The sequence below is a fragment of the Ostrea edulis genome, chromosome 5, assembly GCF_947568905.1.
Source record: "Ostrea edulis chromosome 5, xbOstEdul1.1, whole genome shotgun sequence".
NCBI lineage: Eukaryota > Metazoa > Mollusca > Bivalvia > Ostreida > Ostreidae > Ostrea > Ostrea edulis.
This window is the reverse complement of record NC_079168.1, coordinates 76,873,846-76,897,410: the sequence shown is the minus strand read 5'-3', so window position 1 is coordinate 76,897,410 and position 23,565 is coordinate 76,873,846. Positions and strand designations below refer to the sequence as shown.

Sequence of the window (23,565 nt, the reverse complement as noted above, 5' to 3'; positions counted from 1 at the left end):
CATTGATCGGAGACATTTTTTCTAAATCATGAATTTTCAATTTTTAGGCGAGGATCGAAGTTTACGAAACATCCAAGACTGGAAGAAATCTAGTGATACTTTGTCCTTTCGATCTCCACCATTAAACATTCCCCATGGGTCACGTGTTTTTCCATCTGTCCAGTGTTTTAACAATGTCGGGCTTCGTTCCGAGGTGAACTGGAAGATGCCAATAATGATTTCTATTGAGGCACCCCGACCCTCTTCTAGGAACATCGACTTTGCGGTTTACAGCACCACAGTCCAAAATTCAATGAATGTTCAGCGGATTGCGACATCTCTCCAGTTTCATTGGCCAGCTTTCGAAGACTATTCCGGAATAACAAAGTACAGTGTGTGTATCAAATCGGATAACTTCATAATTTACAATTGGAGAGACATTGGGAGACACACTTACTTTTCCGTCGACAAATTGTCACTTCCGGTAAACAGGAACTACACTGTTTACGTCTTTGGAACCAACGTAGGAAAGAGAGATAGTCCCTCTATAAATGGATCCATATCTATTATTGATTTTGTTCCCATACAGACTGGTAAGAAATTATGATAATAGAATGCATCCAGGTGTCTCAAAATGTAGTATTCTACAACTGCCGTATAACTATGGAGGGACATTGTATACATTAGTTTTAAAGTTTTACATTATGACCCCTGGGTCGAGGCCTCTGCTGGTGGACTGTTAGTCCCCTCTACAGTCCAGTAGCTAAGTACTTCGTTACTAGCTTGAAAATACGGATGTATATTTAATTGCTGTGATAAAATGTAGAAATTCATTTCAAAATTAAGGCCATCTCCCTCATGCATAGGTCACGTCTCCATATGAGTGAAAAATTCTCGAGCGAGACGTTAAGCATGATACAATCAATAGACGAATTTGACACCACTTTTTGACACTCTGTTTTTCTCTAAAATAGCTCTTACAAATTTAATGTTATTTCGGATTTCAAAAATTTTGGTTGAGCATCACTGAAGAGACATTATTTGTCGAAATGCGCATCTGGTGCATCAAAATTGGTACCGTATAAGTTTTACATACAAAAGTTTGTTACATCTGAACATACAATCTAAACTTAGAGTCAACACGATTGCATGTTCAGTACAACCTGTATACATGTAGGTGCTTGGACTTTGAAATTGATACGATCGCATGCTCGGATTTACAAACTTACACATCTGGTTTTTTAAAACTCGATTACCCTTCACATATAAAAGGAATAATTTTCTCAATGGGGTGATAATGTTGGCTTATTTTAGCGGTTTGGTGTCATACCGCTAATTTTGTAAAGCTAAATTTGCACCTAAATATGTCTACAATCATAATAGATCAGTCTGCGTGCCAGTAGTTTTAATGCTTGATAATCTTCAGTTTGGTAGGTAAATAAAGTTAAGCCTTCATCTATTTTTATGTCAGTTGTTTCTTATGATAGTAAACATTTATTTAGATATGTAATTAATAGCGACTACATTGTTTTTTTGTTTTTATTTGGATATTGTTTAATTCAATGTTCGCCAAAATATATTTCGAAAATTATTTCTAGACCTATGAGGTAAAAAAAAAAAAATGCCAAAATTTACACCCGCGAAAAAAACCCTACTATACGGAATCACATTCTTAGAATCAAATAATTATAAATTCACTTTACTTAGACAAGCTTAGAATTATATGAATGATATATTCACACCAGTGCAATATTGATATATTTTCAGGGAATTCTTGTGTTGTTACTCCTGAAAATACTACGAGTCTTCTTATCTCATGGGACGAAGTATTTGAATTAAATCCAACAATGCAACCATATTTCGTCATCAACATTGGTTCAAATACCGGATATGCCGATCTTCTGAATAATATCCAAACTACCAACACGGAATATGTATTGAATTCGGAAACAAGATCGCTATATGTGGTGATAACAGCAAAGTATGTCACCGGTTCTGAAACTACATATAGAGAACTGTTAACAGTCAATGGTTGAAATAGGGAAGTAGAAAAGAAAATCAATCCATACAAATGCCATTGTGGATCTATGATTAGTGCTACATGGACATATGCTTTGTATACATAACGTTTGATTTATTTCTGCACAATGAATTCAAAATAAATAATGTGTGGACCTTGATCACCCAAACATTATTTAAATTTATAACTTATGAACCATGAACGATTACAAGTAACAGGTCTGGGTTACTCGTACAGAACAGCATATACAACTTCATTCCACTTTTGAAATTCTTATTTCATACAAGGAGTATCAGTGCAAATACCTATTACTATGGAATCATTTAAATTCGTGGAATCCATTTTTTTGTGGATTGCTATATTTTACAATTTTGTTGGGATGCTTTTTCGTAGATATGATTTGCATTGAAACAGAATATATATATTTTTTTATTTTGTGAAAGTATTCGGTCTTCAATCCGCAATTTCCAATGCAGCGAGCACTTCACCACTGGCCTTCATTAACACACCCACAACGCTTATCTTTTTCGAACTATATTTTCCTGAAGAAAAATCCAAATTTTTGACCGAATGATTTTAAAACTATAATCAGTTTATTATTTTATTTTGTTTTGCTACGCCTAGTCGATCTTTATATACAACGTAGGTTTTCTAGGAGTACTAATGTCCCTTTGCCAAAAAGTGTAAGCCATGACCTTAAAAATTGAGATCTGCCAGCCACTGGTACGATAAAGAAACAAGAGGCCCATGGGCCACATTGCTCACCTGAATCACCTTGGCCCATATCTGAAGACTTTCCATATATATGTGCATGTAAAATCTTAGTCCCCATTAGGGCCCCAACCTACCCCTGGAGGCCATGATTTTTGCAAACTTGAATCTACACTATATCACAATGCTTCCATGTAAATGTCAACTTCTTTGGTCCAATGGTTCTTGAGAAGAAGATTTTTAAAGATTTTTCCTATATATTTCTATGTAAAACTTTGATCCCCCCTTGTGGCCCCATCCTACCCCCGGGGGCCTTGATTTGAAAAACTTGAATCTGCACTATGTCAGAAAGCTTTCATGTAAAAATCAGCTTTTCTGGCTCAGTGGTTCTTGAGAAGATTTTCCCTATATATTTGTATGTAAAACTTTGATCCCCTATTGTGGCCCCATCCTACCCCCGGGGTCCATGATTTGAACAAACTTAAATCTTCACAATGTTAGGAAGCTTTCATTTAAATATCAGCTTTTCTGGCTCAGTGATTCTTGAGAAGAAGATTTTTAAAGATTTTCCCTATATATTTCTATGTAAAACTTTGATCCCCTATTTTGGCCCCATCCGACCCCCGGGGCCATGATTTTAACAAACTTGAATCTGCATTATGTCAGGAAGCTTTCATGTAAATCTCAGCTTTTCTGGCTCATTGGTTCCTGAGAAGAATATTTTAAAAGATTTTTCCTATCTATTTTTATGTAAAACTTTGATCCCCTATTGTGGCCCCATCCGACCCCCAGGGGCCATGATTTTAACAAACTTGAATCTGCATTATGTCAGGAAGCTTTCATGTAAATCTCAGCTTTTCTGGCTCAGTGGTTCTTGAGAAGAAGATTTTTCCTATATACATGTATTTGTATGTAAACATCGATCCCCTATTGTGGCCCCATCCTACCCCCGGGGGCCTTGATTTTAACAAACGTGAATCAGCATTATGTCAGAAAGCTTTCATGTAAATCTCAGCTTTTCTGGCTCAGTGGTTCTTGAGAAGAAGATTTTTTAAAAATGTCCCTATATATTTGTATGTAAAACTTTGATCCCCTATTGTGGCCCCATCCAACCCCCGGGGGCTATGATTTCAACAATTTAGAATCTAAGCTACATATGTACCTAATAAAGCTTATCTATAAATTTCATCTTTTCTGGTCCAGTGGTTCTTGAGAAGATTTTTTAATGACCCAACTCTATTTTTACCTTTTCTTAATTATCTCCCTTTGGAAGGTGGCCTGGCCCTTTATTTTAGCAATTTAGCATTCCCTTTACCTAAGGATGCTTTGTGCCAACTTTGGTTGAAATTGGCCCAGTGGTTTTTGAGAAGAAGTAAAAACTGTTAAAAGTTTACAGACGAACGGACGCCGAACTACGGGTGATCAGAAAAGCTCACTTGAGCTTTCAGCTCAGGTGAGCTAAAAAGCGAAGATAACGAATGAAATTTCATGAATCCATGAAAGATGAAGATAACGAAAAATGATCCATCTCATAAGTCCTTTAAGCAATACAAAATAGAGAGTTGGGCAAACACGGACCCCTGGATATACCAGAGGTGGGATCAGGTACCTAGGAGGAGTAAACATCCCATATTCATCGGTCACACCCGCCGTGAATCAAAGATCTTGATCAAGTTAAAGGAGTGATCCGTTGTCAAAATCGGTATATAAAGAACAGCTTATTAATTATTGGTATGAAACACGTCAAACAGCATTCAGTTTAAATGGCACTTTCACTGTTACAGCCCTAAGCGGTATGCATGTGTCAGAGTTGGTGACACTTCACTTACATTTGGTGACGTACGTATATGAGTGAAATATTCTCGAATAGGACGTAAAACAACAACCACAAACATCGTGAAGTGCATCTTTCTGTCATGCTGTAATACACAGATTTCTGAAGTAAACGCACGAAATTGTTCTTCACATTTTAATACCGTAGTGTTGTACTAACATTACAATATTGTTTTCAAATGTCGTTTTAACTGTGTGGTTGACGAAAACTGTCAAAGCGGTTTGACTGGTCATTATAATTAAAAGATGATCACATGACTGCTTTTTTGTGGTTGATATCAAAAGGCAATAGGATTCAACCAACTGTCTCTTTTACCTTGCATTCTCCATCAATTTCAAAACGATATCGAATACACCTTCATATATATTAGTGTCATATTGACTCACAGCGAAAGAATGAATTTTAAATAATGGGAATATTCAAATGGGTTATAGGTATTAATAACCTCTTGTATATCCAGGGGTCCGTGTTTGCCCAACTTTCTATTTTGTATTACATATAGAGTTATGGGATTGATCATTGTTTGTTATCTTCACCTCCCATGTTGACATTTAGAATATTTCGTGACTACAACCTGTCATAAATTTAATTCTAGTTTTGAAAACGTGGAAAAAAACTTGGTTTTCCCGAATCATTCTAGCGAACAATTCTCTGTAATGACTAAAAACTTTCTGAAACGATTCAGTATGCTTGGTTTCAGATTAGGATGAAATTCCCAGATTGAAGAAAGTATTCCATAAAAAGACAGAAAGCATGCATGGTTGTCAGGTGAACCGTAATAGTGGATTTTGATGACTGGGGAACTCGATTTCATAAGCATAAAGATAAAATCCGATTTTTTTTACTTGCCCATAAGCTGCAGTAACAGCAAAATATCGCTAAGTTTGAAATCAGTATTGGGAAATTCATATGTTAATTGCTGAAAATTCATACGGATTTAAGTCTTAACATGGACAATGAATTTGCTAACATTGTACATGCAATGAAAACACATCTGATGGGCCTATTATCAAGTGCTGGAAAAGTGATGAAAATTGCTATATTCACAGCTATTGACAAGAGAAGACAGCGCCTTACAGAAATATGCATATCATATTTACTCGTGCATAGTACTAAAGTAAGTATTTTATATTATGGAATGAAATCAATGAGCATATCATTTATGAAAATACCACACATGTACAATATATACTCTTTATTTAAGTTTCAATACACTTTAATGAATCATAACGTTACTCTGAATCATTGATTATTAACTCATCAGCAGTCTTTTGACATCAAAACATCAAAATATAACTTCTAAAATGGTTGCTATGAGAAACAACCTCTCGGAAAAACAATATATGCCTAAATATTGGACTGATGAGCTAGCCAGTTCCGATAATTATAATATTCAAAATCAATATATCTAAAGCAAATTCAATTGCAGTTATTAACATATTCATTCTTTATCAAATTTATCACAATTCATCATCGTCATTATGAAAGGTAAAAATAACGAACAGTGATCAATCTCACAAGTCCTATAAGCAATGCAAATAGATAACTGGGCAAACACGGACCCCTGGACACACCATTATATCATTTGGGAGAGAGAGACTTCTCATTTTCTTGACATAGACAATAACATGGGATGTCGTCACCTTAGAAAGTGAAAGTAGATATGTAGATTGAGTTGACAATGTTAAATAAACAAATCGGGTATAAGATATGTTTTGTAAAGATTATCGCTCCCCTCTTTTAACCCATACCAGTCCCTACTTCTCTGGGAAAATCATTGCTTTCCCTCACAAAGTATCTATATTCACTTCGGCCTAGGGAGATAGCATTGACTTTTACGTGAATTACCATGATCACTCATTTAATTACTGACGAACGGAATTGTGAGGAAATGCTACATGTTTATCACATAAAAAGGTTAAGATAACGAACAATGATATAAAAGACACCACAGAGTCGTCCACTCCTGCTTCATACCTAGATATTTTATTGAAAGTAGATGTTAATAGCAAACTAACAACTCAACTTTGACAAACGGGATACTTTCAGCTTCTCCACCGTCAACTGTTTCGATTTGAAACTGACTACATGTATATGCGAAACATGTTCTTGCACATTGAATCAGTTTGAAGACAGTCCAAAGATTTATTTATAAACTAAACCATATCCTAAAAATAAATAACAAATCCATAAACGTGACATGACAAATTTTAGCTTGCACATTGGAGATCTCATTTTACCTTCAATATTCATATAATACATTTGACAGGACATAGATATAAGTAGTAGCTTTAATATAAAATCATAGCTGAATAAATACAAACTCATGTGAATATAAAAATATACATTGTAACACCAGATATTAATACCTCAATGTCTTCATCGTTGGGTACAAACTACTGGAACGAATTACATTTTGCTGAAGAATTTTGTGCTTTTGGTGAGGAGAATACGAGGTAAAATGGAGATTCCTCTCGCCATCAACATTGTTACAATCTTTTTCAGTGTTACCTGAAGGTGGCCGTATGTTCCGACCATTTAAATGTGTATTGAAATGATTAACGGCGCTATGACTAGATAGAAATCTTTGTGCATAAAGCGAGTTATTTTTTTCAGTATGATCCATTTTTCTATATCCACTACCTCTACTTGTTTTGTAGGGTACGTGTGATGTTCTTCGATACATGTTCCCATAAGACGTTCTGCTATCGTACGAATTCCGAGGTGTTCTGTTCACGTTCCTATATCCATACCTGTTTCTTGGTCTTTTATAATCATAATTCTTTTTGTAATATTGCTTTCTTAAATTAGATTGATAGCTGTTTGTCCAGGCCTTTTGCAAGTCAATTTTCATAATTTCATTTTCCAATGCATCATCTGTGGACATTTTCTTGAATCGAATATTTCTCATATGTGACATTTTCCTCTTCTTTGGTTTGGTCAATTGCACAGTTCTGAAAAGGAGATGCTTCCGTGTTGGCTTGTGAGGAGGTGGAGACATTGGTATGTTTGGTTTTCTAATATGAGGAATTACATAGATTTTTAACTTTTGTACTTTTGTCATTTTCGCGGGTTTTGGTGGTGTTGGAGGAAGGAGTTTGGGTATAGAAGGAGCAGGAGGAGGAATTATCTGTATCCTGTGTATTTGTAACTTCGGTTTCTGTGGAGGCGGGGGAGCTGTAGGTTGTCTTTGTATTTGTATTTGTGGTTTAGGAGGAATTGTGGGAATGTCTTGTATTGATTTATGTACTATTCGATTGAGAGTGATGTGTTTATTATTCACTTTTGGTGTAGCTTCACTCGAGTCGTCATCATTATTTTCTCTATGATATGTTTTACTTTCCTCTGTATATCTATTGTGATCCCATCTCTCCCAGTAACGTTTGTTGAAAAAATTGCGGTAATAGCTAGCAGAATCGAAACCGTTTTTGGGTTGGTGTACATGTACAACTTTAGAACCTTCGGATTTTTTCGGAGGTTTTGGAATGGTTAAGTGCTTTACAATCGGCAGCAGTCCTTCACTACTAATACTCTTGTCTTCTTCAGAGGCTGAGTATATATCATCACGTAAATGTTCATAACTTCCATCGTTTTGCGTTCTATGTTTCCAATTTCGGTTCGCGGATTTGGCGACTTCAGCAACAAAATGAGCAAATTTATTGTGGAAAATCAGTGGACCACTGCCGATCTCTTCACTCCCAGTATAAGCACTTCCTCTGTCATCGTCGCGTTCGTTTGATCTCGATGACCATTCATTTTGCTTAAACAGTTCTTTATGTTCAGATATCCAAGATAAACTGCTTTTTCTCAAGTTTTTGTTCCCGTTTATTAACTTTATAAAAGATTTAGCTTTTGGGATATCTTTTCCATGATTTGGATGTGATAATAAAGCTTCCTCACTACCTTTCTCATAATATTCGTCACTTTGATTTTCGTCACTGTACATTATTTCCCTTCGTAGAAGTGGGTCATCGTTCTTGTTTGATTTATGGAAAACCTCCCTAATTGTATTGGTATATGCCACCCCATCCTCTGCACCCACGCGTTTGCTATTCCATAAACTCCCTTTCCAAGGTTTCTCTTTGCTTTCATCAACATAATCTTGACTTTCCAAACTTTCGTCATTCTCACTACGTTTAGAAACATTTTCAATAAAAGATTGAGCGGGAGAAGTGTTTTTACTTGCCGTTTCTCTGTATGCTTTTGAGCTCAATTTCCCAGAGTTTAAAATGCGCTCCTCATCTTCGTCGACATAATCGTGGACTTCTTCATCCGAGTAATCTAGGGTCTCCTCATTTCCTAATATGTCATCTCCGTCATCATATTCGTAAACATCTTCTAGTCCATTATTTCTCTCAATATGATACTGGTTGATTTTCTTGTTAGAATCATATGAAATTTCCTTTTTCCTGGTAATTTTATCTGGGATTTCAAACGTAAAAAAGTCTTTCCATAGTAGCTTTTCTAGCTTCGAATTTTCTAATTTTCCCGCAGTATCAACAACACTTGCTTCATTTATTTCAGGAACATGATTTGGACTACGATTATGGCTGTGGTCCGCTGCGAAAGTGTGTTTTTGATTGTTCCGGATTTCCTGATGATTAAACACGTCGTTTGGTTCTACATACGTTTCCTTTTTATCATTCCCTACAACATCCTCTTCCTCGTCTTTACCTTCGAGTACACTTATTATATAGTCTGATAAATCGAAAGTATCATGCATTTCCTCACTATCTTCATTTGATTCATTTCGAAGGTCATTCTCGACCGGAGTATCATGATCCATTTCGTTGCCCTTTTGGCGTATCCTTTTTCGAACTGTAGGGTGTTCGATTTCAAATAATCGAACAAAATCAATTAGTGGCTTTAGGTTTTTTCCTCTTTGATGGATTTTATAGTTTGCAAAAGTTGAATTGGACTCCAAAGTCTTGTTTCCATTTGTTGATACATTCTCTTCATGCTGTCTATAGTTTGACAAAATATCACCAACGAATGTTTTAATTATTAATGACATCTGATGGTCTCGGGTTGTATTGTGTTTTTCGGTGATGTTACTCGAAATGCTTCCCTGAAATATCGAATGGAGTTGAGGAACATTTTTCAGAAGTTTCCGTATTTGTTTTGACCGATACAAATTCGATTGTTCAAAGTTGCTGCTATCATGCAGCTTGGGTGCTGACTTATCGATAACAATTTTCCCAGTTTGATTATATTCCCGTTCATAACCTGCTGTTGTGACAGAGAAGTTCAGTGAATTCAAATTATAATCTGTTGATTTAGTTGAGTTGATTTTTTTCCGTTCTTCAAGCGTTACATTTTGTTCTCGGTCCTTGTTTTTAGCGTGTTGATTATCTACCACTATTGAGGATAAGTTGGACTGAAGGGCTGACGTTAATGCACTTGTGGCAGATGACGTCACCACTGTGTAAGACGGAGCACCATCTACTAGAACTGCTACGAGCAAGACTGACGTGACTAGTATCAACATCTATGATAATAAAAATTGTTTGCATTAGAAAGTCATCATACCAACATAAAATTAAAAACCGAAGTCAATATATCTTTAAAGCACTCTTCAGTGTCACTTAGAGGAACTATTTCATGTTTTATTGAGAGAGAGAGAAACTGAAAACCCCTTCTAAATCTGCATGCACTTTGATGGCTATGAAGACATACATGTATTATCAAAACGATATCTCTCTTACTTTTATAACTACTATAAAACCGAATGAATAGGTTTTCTAGCAATTTATCCTATAAATGTCGAAGAAATTCACAAATATGTATGAACATGAAATGAACGCTGATGATTGGATAAAAAACATAATGGGTATGCCTTTCAGGAACTCAGTTTGTTGATTATCTCCATTCAACCCCTCTTCCCTCAAAAAGAGGCGATTTTATTGGAAATCTTAACAGTTCCTCGTCAAATTTGACAAGACATGTATGACCCAAGAGTTCCACATTATTATACCTTGATTGCAGATCTAATTACGACCTATTTTGAGAAGCAATGAGGTATTTTTGTTTTGGAGATCATTTGCATATACCACGAACTATCAAATCATTTCTTTTTTTTATGGCAGGGCTATAAATTTTAATCATTATGACAATAAGCATCCCACATTTTTACATATATTACAGAAAATCGATTTTTGATATTCATAGTTACCTTCTTATAATAATAACAACATATATATATATATATATATATATATATATATATATATATATATATATATACATATACATATATACACTGTGTACACAGTGTGAACAAATTTTCAGTATGCATTTTGGACAAAATTTTGTGGGTTCGCGAGCCAGATCATAAGATTGATCAAAATGGCAAAATTTGTCAACAAAAAAAGCTACTGAAAAAAAATCATTCCGCTAAAAATGTTCATTGTTTTCACAATATTAAGTTATTTTTCATTGTTTTTGTGTAACATATAGACCTACATGTATATCAGGCAGATGTAATATATATATATATATATATATATATATATATATATATATATATATATATAATTTTCACTTACAGGTACAGGTAGGTCCTATCACCGTATCGAGTAGTTATCAAATGCAATGTATAATCCATTGATACCTTTTATGAATGAATCTCTGTATATCACCTTTGAAAGGCCGTAATCGATGCAGCGTAAAATATTCAATCAATCTATCAAATCGTCAATATATTGATTTTTTATATACATCTATTATAACTTCACTGTACATACCTTTATGCTTGGTATCCCGACGAAACAGTCCCTAGTGCAGCCAATTCATCATACAATTCCGTATCGCACCACCTTCTGTTGAAATTATCTGGCTGTTCGCCGCTATACATACAAATGAGTTGAAAAGGAAAATCCCTATTTGTGGTCAAATCAGTATTGATGAATCTAATTAATACTCGTGGCTCGACATAATAAGTGAGAGGAAAACAAAGATGAAAGGTTTCAAATAGTTCATTTTGGGGATTTTGATTGGCAAGGAATAAAATTTTCAACTCTAATAATTTTACTCGAATTTGTTAATTGTAATGTATGTACATATCATAGCAGCAATATAATTTGTGTCCGTGATATATGCTTATCTAAAAGTAATTTATTGGTTATAAGTTTTAAATAGAGTTCAAATATACAGCACAATGAGACGACTTAATTTTCTTAATCTTTAATTTGCATTTCTAAACAATTTTTTTTTGTGGAAAGCATTCTATTCAAATTTTTAAAACATTGCAGTTTGCTACAGAACACAAAATCTCAAATTAACAAGTATTGGCACCACAAACATGCATCATCTAAGTTAGCAATATAGAATATTCATATGTTGCCATACACAGTAAATAAACAAAATCATTATATATCCCCCTAGGCACCTGATCCCACTTCTAGTGCGTCCAGGTGGGGGAAGGGGCGTGTTCGCCCGGCCCTTCATTTATATTTTTATTAGTATAAAATTTCGTTTTTCCTGAGGAAGGGACGGGTCGTGGAATTGTTTATTTAACCTCGTATCTACTATTAGATTCGACACTTTGGGTGTTGAGTGTTGTTATATACAAATTTGATTACCTTTAATAAAACAAAAACAAAAATTATTATTAGAATTGATTATTTTTATTTGCATATACAGTGTGATTTAGGACATTTTGGACAATTTTGAAAACACCACATGACCATTCCCGGAACTGTCCGCCAACGCTGGGTGGGTCGACAGTGGACGTGTTTGGTTTTCTCCGTCACCGCATTAATGTAATTTCCTCTTCCTCCTTTTATGTCATATTTTGCAATCACATTATCGTCATCCGAACTGTCATTCTCATCCTCTCTTGACCTTTTGTTGTCACTGTTTTTGGAGTCTTCTTTCGATTCTTCAGACGAATCTCTCTGTATGATCGTTACAGGCCTGAGGATGCTGATGTCAGCACAGTTGTAGAATTGTTCTTGTGGACCAACCCCAAGACCACATCCGCTCTTGTCACAACCCCAGCTGTTACCTAAATGATGGAGAGAGTTTGCGATTTTACTGAAAACATAAGAGTATAAGCATTGTTTGTTACTTTTCCATAAGGTATCATGATGATGCAATCTAGGAAATGAGGAACAGAATGCAATCTACGATTTGTCACGCTAAGCAACAGCACTATTGACAGGTGATCGAAGATGTACTTCCTCCAGCTCTGAAGTGTACGCTATATATGTCTATAGCGCTGTCTTATATAAATGCAAGAGAGAGAGAGAAAAAAAAAAAAACAACTGTGTGATAGAAGTGTGGCCAGCCACAGACAGCGTGCAGGAAAAATTTAGGAATGTCAACGATTGCCCTCTAAACCGGGTACTCGATCGAATGTCCGAATAACAAATTACTACATGCATCTTTAAATATTTCAATGTCCTCATTACAAAACTCCGTAATACCTATAAGTGAAATATTCACCCATATACCGTACTTACCGTCACCAGTGCCTGGTCGTTATCGCTTTTGGTTGTTTATACACAGTATAATCACCATGACAACCCCCGATACATGGCAGATCTCACCTCAAATTCTCATCAGTCCTTGTGGTGACTTTCATAATTTGGTTTTACTAAGCATCGTGGAATCGTTTTTGCTTTATAATGTTTCAGTCATTTAGCTAGTGTACTCGGTAGCGAAACCGGACAGACGGAGAAATGCTGCCTCCGACTTCAAATGTGGGGAAATATTTTGGAAGAAGCGAAGAAAATGTTAGCAGTACAAAGTAAATTTAGCGTATACAGAGGAGGGGGAAAACCACATACGACTCAAACACAAAAAGGAAGTCAATCAGACGGGAACCACCCCTCCCATCAAAGAATTTCGTAAAATTTGCTTAGAAACCGCAAGGTTTTAGGAAAAAATAAAACAATTGTCTCTACATTGCTACCAGGTTTTGGGTAATTGATCGGAAAATCGTCAGTGTAACCAATTATTATATATATTGACGGATTTGACATCCCTAAATAAGATTAGTATCGAGATAATTATGACATCCCTAAAGAAGAATACTACCGGGATTATCAAATATTGACGGATTACCTGCGTTGTATTTCCACTGAAGGACGCATTTTTTGCAGTGAAGGTCATATGGTAATTTGACCTTTAAATTCAGCAGTTTCTCCCTTCCTACGTAAAACCTTTTCGTTCTTTTGCTGCCTTTGTCACTGTGCAATATCTGTAGTAAATTGGTATCGAGGCAATGTTGTGTAACATACGGGTTATCGTTGCCATGAGGACAGAGCCTGAACTCGATCCAGCCAAGATGATTGGATGTCAGATTGACAACAGCGTCGATGACGTCACCCGAACGATACGTTCTAATTATGATCCCTTTTCCAAAGGTCCCACCATCCTCATTAGGACGGGGTGGCGGAAGATCGTAGGCATCACCACAAATACCACATTTTCCTCCATTCTGATTCCATTGTCGCTGGAAATAATAAAACTTGGTGAGTAAAATTTGGCACGTTTTGTGCAAATCGACTACCTCATATTACACAATAATTGTTCAGAAATATATTATCCTTTGAAAAAGTGCCAACCAAACAAGCCCGTGGGGATCCGGGATAGAATAGGTCCTCAGTGCCCCCCCCCCCCCCCCCGGGATCCGGGACAGAATAGGTCCTCAGTACCCCCCCCCCCCGGGTTAGAATAGGTCCTCAGTAAACCCATCCCCTGAGATTCGGGATAGCATATGTGCTCAGTCCCCCCTGGGAGATCCAGGTTATAATAGGTCTTCAGTAACCAACCCCCGGGATCCGGGTTAAATAGGTCCTCAGTAACACCCCCCCCCCCCTTGGGAGATCCGGGTAGGAATAGGTCCTCAGTACCCCTTGCTTGTCGTAAGAGACGACTAAATGGGGCAATCCTTCGGATGAGACTGCAAAAACAGAAGCCCCGTGTCAGAGCAGGTGTGGCACGATAAAGATCCCTCTCTGCTCAAAGGCCGTAAGTGTTGAGTATAGGCCTAAATTTTGCAGCCCTTCAACAGCAATGGTGAAGTCTCTATGTGAGTGAAAAACTCTCGAGCGTCCCGCCAACCAACCAAACAAGCAAGTGGTAGTTATTGGAAATAAAGTTAGTAAAATGATAAATATGACGTTTCACGAGCATTAATTGAAAATCGACTAATGATCAAGTACAAGGGCGGATCCAGAGGGGGGGGGGTCTAGGGGGTCCACACCCCACACACCCCTTTGCGGACCAAATAAATTAAGTTATTCAATTTTAACAAGACTTTGAGTCGAAATGATATGAAAGGTGGATACTTGCATGTAAATGCATCATTCAAATTTATTAACACCAGTATATCATTTAATTTTTGGGTAAATAAGACGAAACACTGATGTATATGTACGATATTTTCGTCAGATACAAGTATATTATTAAAAAAAATAAGAAGCAGACAATTTAAAAGTGAAAATGAAGTGTCAAGAAATGCTCGGAATGCAGGATTTTGCACCATTTACCGCAGAGCTTCTGGGAGGCCCCCAGACCCCTGGCCTATTGGGGGTAACCTTTAAATCAACTTTTTTAATAATTAGAAATCAGATCTGAATATAGCGATAACAATGGCTAGAACTTGGGGAACAAGTAGTAAAATAACAAAGCATTTTCATGCATAAACTGTCTCGAGATCTCCCTAAGATGTTATGTACACAGGCAAAAGTGTAAATGGGGTGGGGGTGGAGATTATGAAAAGTAACTAAAAGATCAAGTGCTAGACACCCCTTCCCTATCACAAATTCTTGGATCCGCCTATGAAATGGAACATTGAATTGCAATATTGGTGAAATTCAACTCGGTTATGATATTTGAACTGAAATCTGGGATTGGTCTTTGTGTTCACACGGTCAGACTGTTCACATCTGAATTTTCACGTCTGACTTATCCATATTATTTGCGGTGTTCGAATGGTATTTCATTTTATGAATGAAGGTACCAATACTTCCCTTAAAATATATAGGAGAATGAAATATTGTTATACCTAAACTTAATGTTACTATCTTCAATATAGATAGATAGATAGATAGATACATGTATATTGATAGATGTGTAAGTAGACAGACATAAACACAGATAGAGATAGATAGATATACAGCTAGCTAGATAGATAGACAGACAGACAGACAGATAGATAGACAGATAGATAGATACATGTATATTGATAGATGTGTAAGTAGACAGACATAAACACAGATAGAGATAGATAGATATACAGCTAGCTAGCTAGCTAGATAGATAGATAGATAGATAGATACATGTATATTGATAGATGGGTAAATAGACAGACATACACACAGATAGAGATAGGTAAATAGACAGCTAGATAGACAGACAGACAGACAGATAGATAGATAGATACAATGTAGATAGATAGGTAAACAGGTATATAGAAAGACAGATCGACAGACAAAGAGATAGATAGGAAAAGAGACAGATATACAGATATATAGATATATAGATAGATAGAAAGAGAGATAGAGAGATAGATCGACAAAGAGATAGATAGATGGGAAAACAGATAGATATATTAACAGATGGATAGATAGACTGACGGACAGATAGATGGATGGATAGAGAGATATACTAGGTGCTGGGGATTTTATGGGATATAGAAGAATGCCCAAGCTGTAAAGTTGAATCATTGAAGGACAACCGGCTCAGTTACTCTGTCGTTTTCATCGTTATAAGCTCTTTATACTCTTATTGAAAATTAAAGAGTCGTAACAGGAAGGAAATCCCATTTGACGTGAACATTTTACATACTACTCAAATATAGACGATTTATAGGATTTAATTAAAGGAATACCCAAGCACAGTTGATGCAAGTAAAGCACTCTGTCTTAAATCTACAAGATTTACAATAATTAATTGATTGATTGATTATATTTTTTACGTCCCACTTTGAGAATATTTCCCTCCTATTGAGACGTCACCATTGCCGGTGAAGGGTTGCAAAATATAGGCCTACGCTCGGCGCTTACGGCCTTTGATCGGGTAGGGATTTTTATCGTGCCACACCTGCTGTGACACGGGGCCTCGGTTTTTGCGGTCTCGTCCGAAGGACCGCCCCATTTAGTCGCCTCTCACGACAAGCAAGGGGTACTATTCTAACCCGGATCCCCACGGGACTACATTATTATAGGAATATCCAAGTAAAGTTGATGCGAGTAAAGCACTCGCTCTTAAAGGCGAACATCAGTAGAACTTCAGCGAGAATGACCAGCAACTGTCCCCATATATTTTTTCAAACTTCTTAAAAATGTACCGGTTCACAATCATCCATGCTCATCAAAGCTTATACAGCACATACTAACTTGTTGAGTAACTCCCTCAAGTTAATGAAGGTCAAAATGTTAATTACGTTTAACAATAGACCTTCTCTTTCACTGTAATGAAACCTAACTGTGTATGATGGATGTCACCGCAGTTATGACCCAAGGTCAGAATGCTTGGAACAAATAAAGGAAAGATGTTTAATGGCATATCTTAATTTCTATATTGTTCTAATTTTACGTGATAATTCTCTCTTTTTACACAGAGTAAACCAAAACTCATGTTATAGTAAATTCGAAAGAAATCGTTTTCGTGCTATGCTGTTTTAGTTTGCATTGGCAAAATAATGGACATTTTTTTTTCTGATAGAAAACACTGTCTTAAATAATAACAGCATATTTTGTGAAAGATTCCTGTTCTCTCAAAATAAAACTCATTCAGATACACTTTAAGTTTGTGTTAAAAACATTGACATTTAATACATCTAATTTTGCAAGTAGTTCCACTATTCCATTCTACAATGTACATAATTAATCCCTTCCTTAGGTTTCAGAAATTCTTGATTTAGAATACAAAGAAGACGCCTGTTAGTAAATGAAAGATATTTCAACTAAAAAATATTATGCTACATTCTAACTTTAACAAGTCCAACTAAAATTATATATTGTGGAAGGAAAGCGTGTTAAAAGATAAAAGTGCTATTTAGTTGTCTCTAAAAGACACTTGATACAAACAAAATAAAAATGGATACATGAGTCGATGTATATATATATATATATATTTGGTTTCGATTTGTTGTTATTAGTACAAATATAAAATTCCTAATAGAAAAAAAAAATAAAGGACTTGATGTTCAAGATTTGAAATGATTTTGTTTATTTTTGAAGTCCCTCCCCATATAACTTTAAATAAATATTCCTCATTCTTTCGGACTTAAATCGAGAAATTATGGGATTAAATCACATTCATTTTACTTATGGAAACATAAATCTAGTGTTTGTTTTTATCATTTTTTATGTTTTTCTTTTAACGCGGAAAACCAGTTTAGTAAGATGCATGTAACTTTCTCTACCACGTGGCATGCCATGCTTAACACGACCCATACATCACTTATAGAGTATATTTATAAACATCTGAACACAAATATATTTTAAATAATATACGTCTTTACTAAGAGCAAGTCGAGCATTTGACAAAGCATGTAATCTACATATCATTTATCAACAGGACATTGATTAACTAAGTAGACACAAATTGACCTGTCCACTGTAAAAACCACATACGGGACCGAATAGTGCTAATGAATACACGTACAGACAGGTGGAAGCTCTGACAGAAGAAACAAACATTATTATATGCTTCTCTCCTCCAGAAACTTTCATACACTAGGTTTTCATAATGTTTAACTGACTTTTGATCATTCATTAATGAACGTGTAACTTAAAATGCATTCCAGGAATTAACGGTTGTTAAATAATGTCATTCAGCTCCGTACTTAAATAGTTAATAGACATGAAATTTTCTAACGTAACCACATGCAATGATTAGAAGGTTAATGCTAATTTTTACACTTATCAATCACACGTTTTTGTATCCTTAATTGACGCATATCCCAGAGTGTACACAAACAATCTGCAATCAGTTTAAAACACATTCTCCGTTTGCAAAATAGTACTCCTAGCTCCTATAATATACAGACAAAATAGTACTCCTAGCGCCTATGATATACAGACAAAATAGTACTCCTAGCGCCTATGATATACAGAAAAAAATACTACTCCTAGCTTTGTAATATACAGACAAAATAGTACTCCTAGCGCCTATGATATACAGAAAAAATACTACTCCTAGCTTTGTAATATACAGACAAAATAGTACTCCTAGCTCCTATAGTATTTAGATTGACAACTTTACCACAATAATTGTCTCCAAAAATTAGTCACTCGTCTCCCAATCTGAAACTAAAACATCCAAACTAAAACATGCACACATCCTTTCGTAACTGAACATTTAGTAACAAACTGTGGGATCTGTGCTCCAATATCGACTGGCATTCTATAATCTAAACCTTTACATCAAATGAAGGTAGGTGAATTAGGCGTGAAAAATGCGCATATGGGTTAGAGATAAGAAAGTGAAAAATTTATATACCAAACGTTCTTTTAAAATTGATTTCATATATATATATATCTTCCAAAAAAAGAGACTGTATATATATATATATATATATATATATATATATATATATATATATATATATATATATATAATATGAAAAGAAAACACAGAAATCCTCCGTAAAGCTTTACGGAGGATTTCTGTTTTCTTTTCATATTTTTTAAATATTAGTATCCGATAACTGAGGCTCTATTTCAATTTTGGATATATATATATACATTATGGATTAAACAATACAAGATAATCATATGACACATCAAGAAACATAGACGTCAGTATTACATATCAACTGTAAGGATAAAGCGGGACAATTTACTGATAAATATGTTCCAAAATGATTTTTTTTAAATTTTGATTTCAATTGCTCAAGTATCACATTTACATGTGGTTTATGCTATTGGCGCATGTGTTTGAGAGATGGCGGTCTACAAGATTGCACTGATTTATTACAACTTAGTTTCTCAACAAAATACATATGTTTGTTTGTTTTTGAACATTTTCCGTCAATTATCTTATATGCGCAGGTGGTATATAAGAAATCATTATGATTTTCATGCCGTACCCGCAGCAACATAAAACATTAACAATAAGTCACAGTCATTATTTGTATCCCCACCTATTCTCAATACTGCACGATTCTTAAATGTTCGTAATGTATATTAATACATTTAGTTTCATACAAACCATTATGTCTTACCTCAAACCCACCACAATTCAACCCGTTATCTCTTACCTCAAACCCACCACAATTCAACCCGTTATCTCTTACCTCAAACCCACCACAATTCAACCCGTTATCTCTTACCTCAAACCCACCACAATTCAATCCGTTATCGTCATAGTTTTCCGGTCCTCCGAATCCATGTCTCCAAAGCGAGGACCGTTGGGGAGGCTCTACGAGATAACCGTGACCCCAGACCTTTGGGATGCTGCAAAATATCACGACAACCAAAATCCGGAGCGAGCACCTGTATGTAGTCAATTCCATGGTAATCCTCGACTTTGTGCAACCATCGGAAACAAAGACGATATTCAAATGAAACATACAAAATTGGGGAAGTTAATTACAAAGTCAAAGCTGGGGAACTGTAGGGTATAAATGTTGCTTACATGAAGGACGGGGTTTTATTTGGGTCAAGAACCCGGCTAGCAGTATTACTACCTGAACTATCTGACCTACCTTAGACATCTAAAGAGTTGGCGAGTCTCTTTAGGGCGATTAATAACACACTAACAATCCCAATGCTAAATGTCAAGGGATCGTCACAATGATAAAACATGACAGGGGATATAACAACATCTGCAACAACAGGTTTGGTGGTTTTAAAGAAAAAATCCGAATGTACTGAGTTTTAAACGTTTTTTTTAAATGTTTCTGGACAAAGTTAATCTGCTGAGTATTTGATTTTTAAATTAAAGTATGATTCAGTATCCCAATACATTTTGCCGGGAATTCCTAAAACTTGAGAATATAGTAAGTAATTATAAATAGCTAGACTGTTCCTGTGTATGATCTCCCGACTCCAGACCAGAACTGTATGCAGTTCATAACATATTTCAATATCCTTAAGAGTTTTACTCTTTGTAAGATATCACTGGGCCAGTATTCTGATCAACGTCAAACCAAGACAATAAAGTGGTAACACAAAACTTACAAGTATCTCATTTTTTACTTCATAATTATTTTGTAAAGTTTTTAATTTTTTTTTTATCTAATCAACTGCTGAAATTAATTCACTCTCCATCTTTTGATATAAAACCCTAGATAAATGTATCATATAATTCATTCATGGGAAAAAATTAGAGAGGATAAACGGATGGATTATTAAATACATGAATAATTTCCTCGAGCGTAAAAAAAAATTATTGCGCAGTACCAAAATTCGCTGAATTGATCCAGGATTCATGTCATGAAGGCGTTTCTCGTCACGATTTACAATAACGTTTATTATACATGTAATAACTAGCACGTTGAACTTAACTTTGTACATCATCCCTAATGAATATACGCATGTCCTGCTGTCAATGTTGTGTTCTTTATAAGATTTATGACACTGACCACTGTTCGTTATTTTCATTTTCTTCACGTATATATCATAATAAAATTCACAGTTCAGCTGCCATATTTTATAGCGGTTATGGCTATTGTTCAAATACATTTAAACCTTCTAGTAATTTTTAATCAATTGCGTTTATATTCTATCATCATCATTGAAAAATTCATCAAGGTTCACTTCGCAGAGGTAGTCTTGACTAGTTTTGATGTTCAACATAAAGTACACTATCTGTGGCCTACGTTTATTTGGATTCATACGATGCATTTTACGTGGAGAAGAGAAAAAAAGAGGAGAGAAAATGGGAATGATTGAATATGTCGACTTTAAACAAATGAATTTAACAGAAATGATTGAAATCATGACGAACAGTTTGTTTCAACATTTTCAAACTGGGCGTTTCTAAAATTAAATGAATACACAACTGCACTATTACCTACATAGTGCAAATATGCATTTGTTATCAAAATTATAAATGTGTCTTTCAAACAATCATTTACCATGGTATTTTCATTTACGAGTGAAAATGGAAGCCTTATGTCCATAATTTTTTAAAGATCTCATTTAAAAGAGGTGTTGCTGACATCGTGTTTTACAAGCTTAAGATGTAACGAAATACAGAAGTATTTCTTGTATAACTGGAGGGTCATCAGAGGCTGCAGCAGGTGATATAAATCCTGACCATTTAATCCAGTTATTAGGTCACTAGAGTTTAGATTGCCACAAGAGACACATTAAATATAGAGACGTACACCGATATGTGTGGTACAGGTGCTAAATAATTCGTCTTAATTCGTCTTGTTTATATAATTCATGACTATTTATCTTATCATGTGCATTCATTATCATAGCAAGTTTCGTTTTAGCTACAATTTATATCCCCCTAATTCAAATTTGACATTTTAATGATAGAAATTGTTTTCATCCTGATGTGAGTGTTCGAAGTACCTGATGGCGTCAAGTCTGAGTATATTCAAATTGAATCAAACCAGACAATTTCATTCAAAGCGATGGTATCAGCCAGGGTAATCCCCTTTTACCAGATGTTGTTAATCTATAGGTAATTATATCTTAAGTCAAACGTTCTTTTGTCTTTAATATGATGATTTCGACTTAGATTATTTTTTGCATCCAAATGGTGTTAACTGCCTTAGCTAAAACTTTCCAGAAGTTATCATGTACTTGTTTGTTGGAGTTTTACGTCCCTTGGAGAATCTTTCACGTATAAATATTTTTATAAGTTTTACTACATGCAAATTTTCACAAAATGTTGACCTGGTCAAAGCGCTATTCGCCTTCTGTGATGAGGATCCTTAATCATGACAACCGTAACACGTGATATCAGTTTTTGAGAACTCCTCTAAAACATCCGTAAAAAATCTTGCTAAAAATAAACTATTTTAAAAGTCTAAGTTATAGGTGAATAATCAATGATATGTTTCAAAATATTGAATCCAAGGGCGATAACTCTGTTCTATTTATGTCTTTATCAAGTCTATTATGCGATATATTTCCTTTATTCTTTACAGACATTTTGTATATTTTTGTGAAGATGCAGTTTCATGAAATTGTTATGAATGCTACCATATCATTATTACCAGTTTGTATGAAATTTTGGTAACGCTGTTTAAGGAAAATTGCAATTTTCTGACGATGATATATGATTCTTTTTACGTACGTCTCATATTTTAAAAAGTGTGATGACCTATGTATTTTATTTGATAATTTGCTAGTTTTAACTCTAATGAATGGAGATAAATACATTTTTCAAACTTGTTTAAGATAAAACTGCGAGTATGGAGTTACCTTAAAGTGTCATAATGATGGACGATTGGATATGCTTAGTTAATTTGTTCCAAGAATCGTAGAGTGTTATATATTTTGTCAAGGTTATTTAATTTGAAGGATACAGAAATTGGCCTTTATAGCCTGCAGTAAGTCTAGAGTTTTCAAGTTCGCCAGGTGAAGTTTAATTTGCAATGGCACTTTACATTATACAAATATACATGATGTATGACGTAGCGATTAGAAAAAAGAGGTGAAGTGGCACGTGGACTTACTCTTGTACAAGTTGTGTGCATATCACTGCAAGACCAGGGCGAAACCACAATAGGGGCATCCATTTTTACTTTTAAAGAAGATGTTACCTAAAGTATCACATGGGAACAATATGTCAAGTAACCAATCATCTTCATATATAGTGCACAATTCAGTTTGTTTACGTCATCGCCCTTGGGGTACAATGCATTGTAATGGGTGTTGAAAGTTTCGAATATCATCTCACGAACTACAATAATGTAACTTGTTGAGTTATTATACATACATCCGCGTGATGTTCAGGATTACCCACACTATGACCTGATCTGACCCCTGTACGTGGGATAATCCACCAGAGGGCGGATCACGCAAGCTTCACTTTCCCAAAGCGCACGGAACTTTGGGTAGATGTTTATACATGTATACAGTGTAGTTTAAAGATTAGA

The 23,565-nt window shown here is 35.3% G+C and overlaps 3 protein-coding genes across 4 annotated transcripts in view; 1 reads left to right on the top strand and 2 right to left on the bottom strand.

The window, feature by feature from the left end:
- Positions 1 to 2,159, top strand: part of LOC125649789 (uncharacterized) — a 33,718-nt gene extending 31,559 nt beyond the window's left edge. Inside the window, exons 18-19 of the mRNA XM_056166166.1 lie at positions 48 to 572; positions 1,747 to 2,159. Coding sequence (XP_056022141.1) covers positions 48 to 572; positions 1,747 to 2,015 — 794 coding nt within the window. The 3' untranslated portion in view covers positions 2,016 to 2,159. The remainder of the gene's footprint in view (positions 1 to 47; positions 573 to 1,746) is intronic.
- Positions 2,160 to 6,675: 4,516 nt separating this feature from the next.
- LOC125651010 (uncharacterized) lies at positions 6,676 to 11,367 on the bottom strand. Its single transcript, XM_048879612.2, has 2 exons — positions 11,288 to 11,367; positions 6,676 to 10,032 (listed from the first exon to the last, which is right to left on the bottom strand). Exon 2 carries the CDS (start codon positions 10,030 to 10,032, stop codon positions 6,907 to 6,909), a length of 3,126 nt encoding a protein of 1,041 aa, XP_048735569.2. The 5' UTR covers positions 11,288 to 11,367; the 3' UTR covers positions 6,676 to 6,906.
- Positions 11,368 to 12,147: 780 nt separating this feature from the next.
- LOC125651480 (uncharacterized) lies at positions 12,148 to 20,353 on the bottom strand. Of its 2 annotated transcripts, XM_048880102.2 has the most exons (4): positions 20,209 to 20,353; positions 19,834 to 20,028; positions 13,611 to 14,001; positions 12,148 to 12,549 (listed from the first exon to the last, which is right to left on the bottom strand). In XM_048880102.2, the coding sequence occupies exons 1-4, from the start codon at positions 20,215 to 20,217 to the stop codon at positions 12,170 to 12,172; spliced, it is 975 nt and encodes a 324-aa protein (XP_048736059.1). In that variant the 5' UTR covers positions 20,218 to 20,353; the 3' UTR covers positions 12,148 to 12,169. The 2 variants fall into 2 exon arrangements, with proteins under 2 accessions (XP_048736059.1, XP_056022231.1); XM_056166256.1 differs by lacking the exon at positions 20,209 to 20,353 and having other exon boundaries at positions 19,834 to 20,076.
- Positions 20,354 to 23,565: the final 3,212 nt, after the last annotated feature.

Bases quoted from the DNA above. Each gene is read 5' to 3' on its own strand.
- LOC125651010 (XM_048879612.2), bottom strand. From the start codon at position 10,032: ATGTTGATACTAGTCACGTCAGTCTTGCTCGTAGCAGTTCTAGTAGAT.
- LOC125651480 (XM_056166256.1), bottom strand. From the start codon at position 20,073: ATGTTTCATTTGAATATCGTCTTTGTTTCCGATGGTTGCACAAAGTCG. The intron at 14,002-19,833 runs GTAAGAGATAAC...TATTATTTCCAG, and splicing joins TGAATTGTGGTGGGTTTGAG to CGACAATGGAATCAGAATGG. The intron at 12,550-13,610 runs GTAATCCGTCAA...TCCATCATTTAG, and splicing joins TCAGTGGAAATACAACGCAG to GTAACAGCTGGGGTTGTGAC.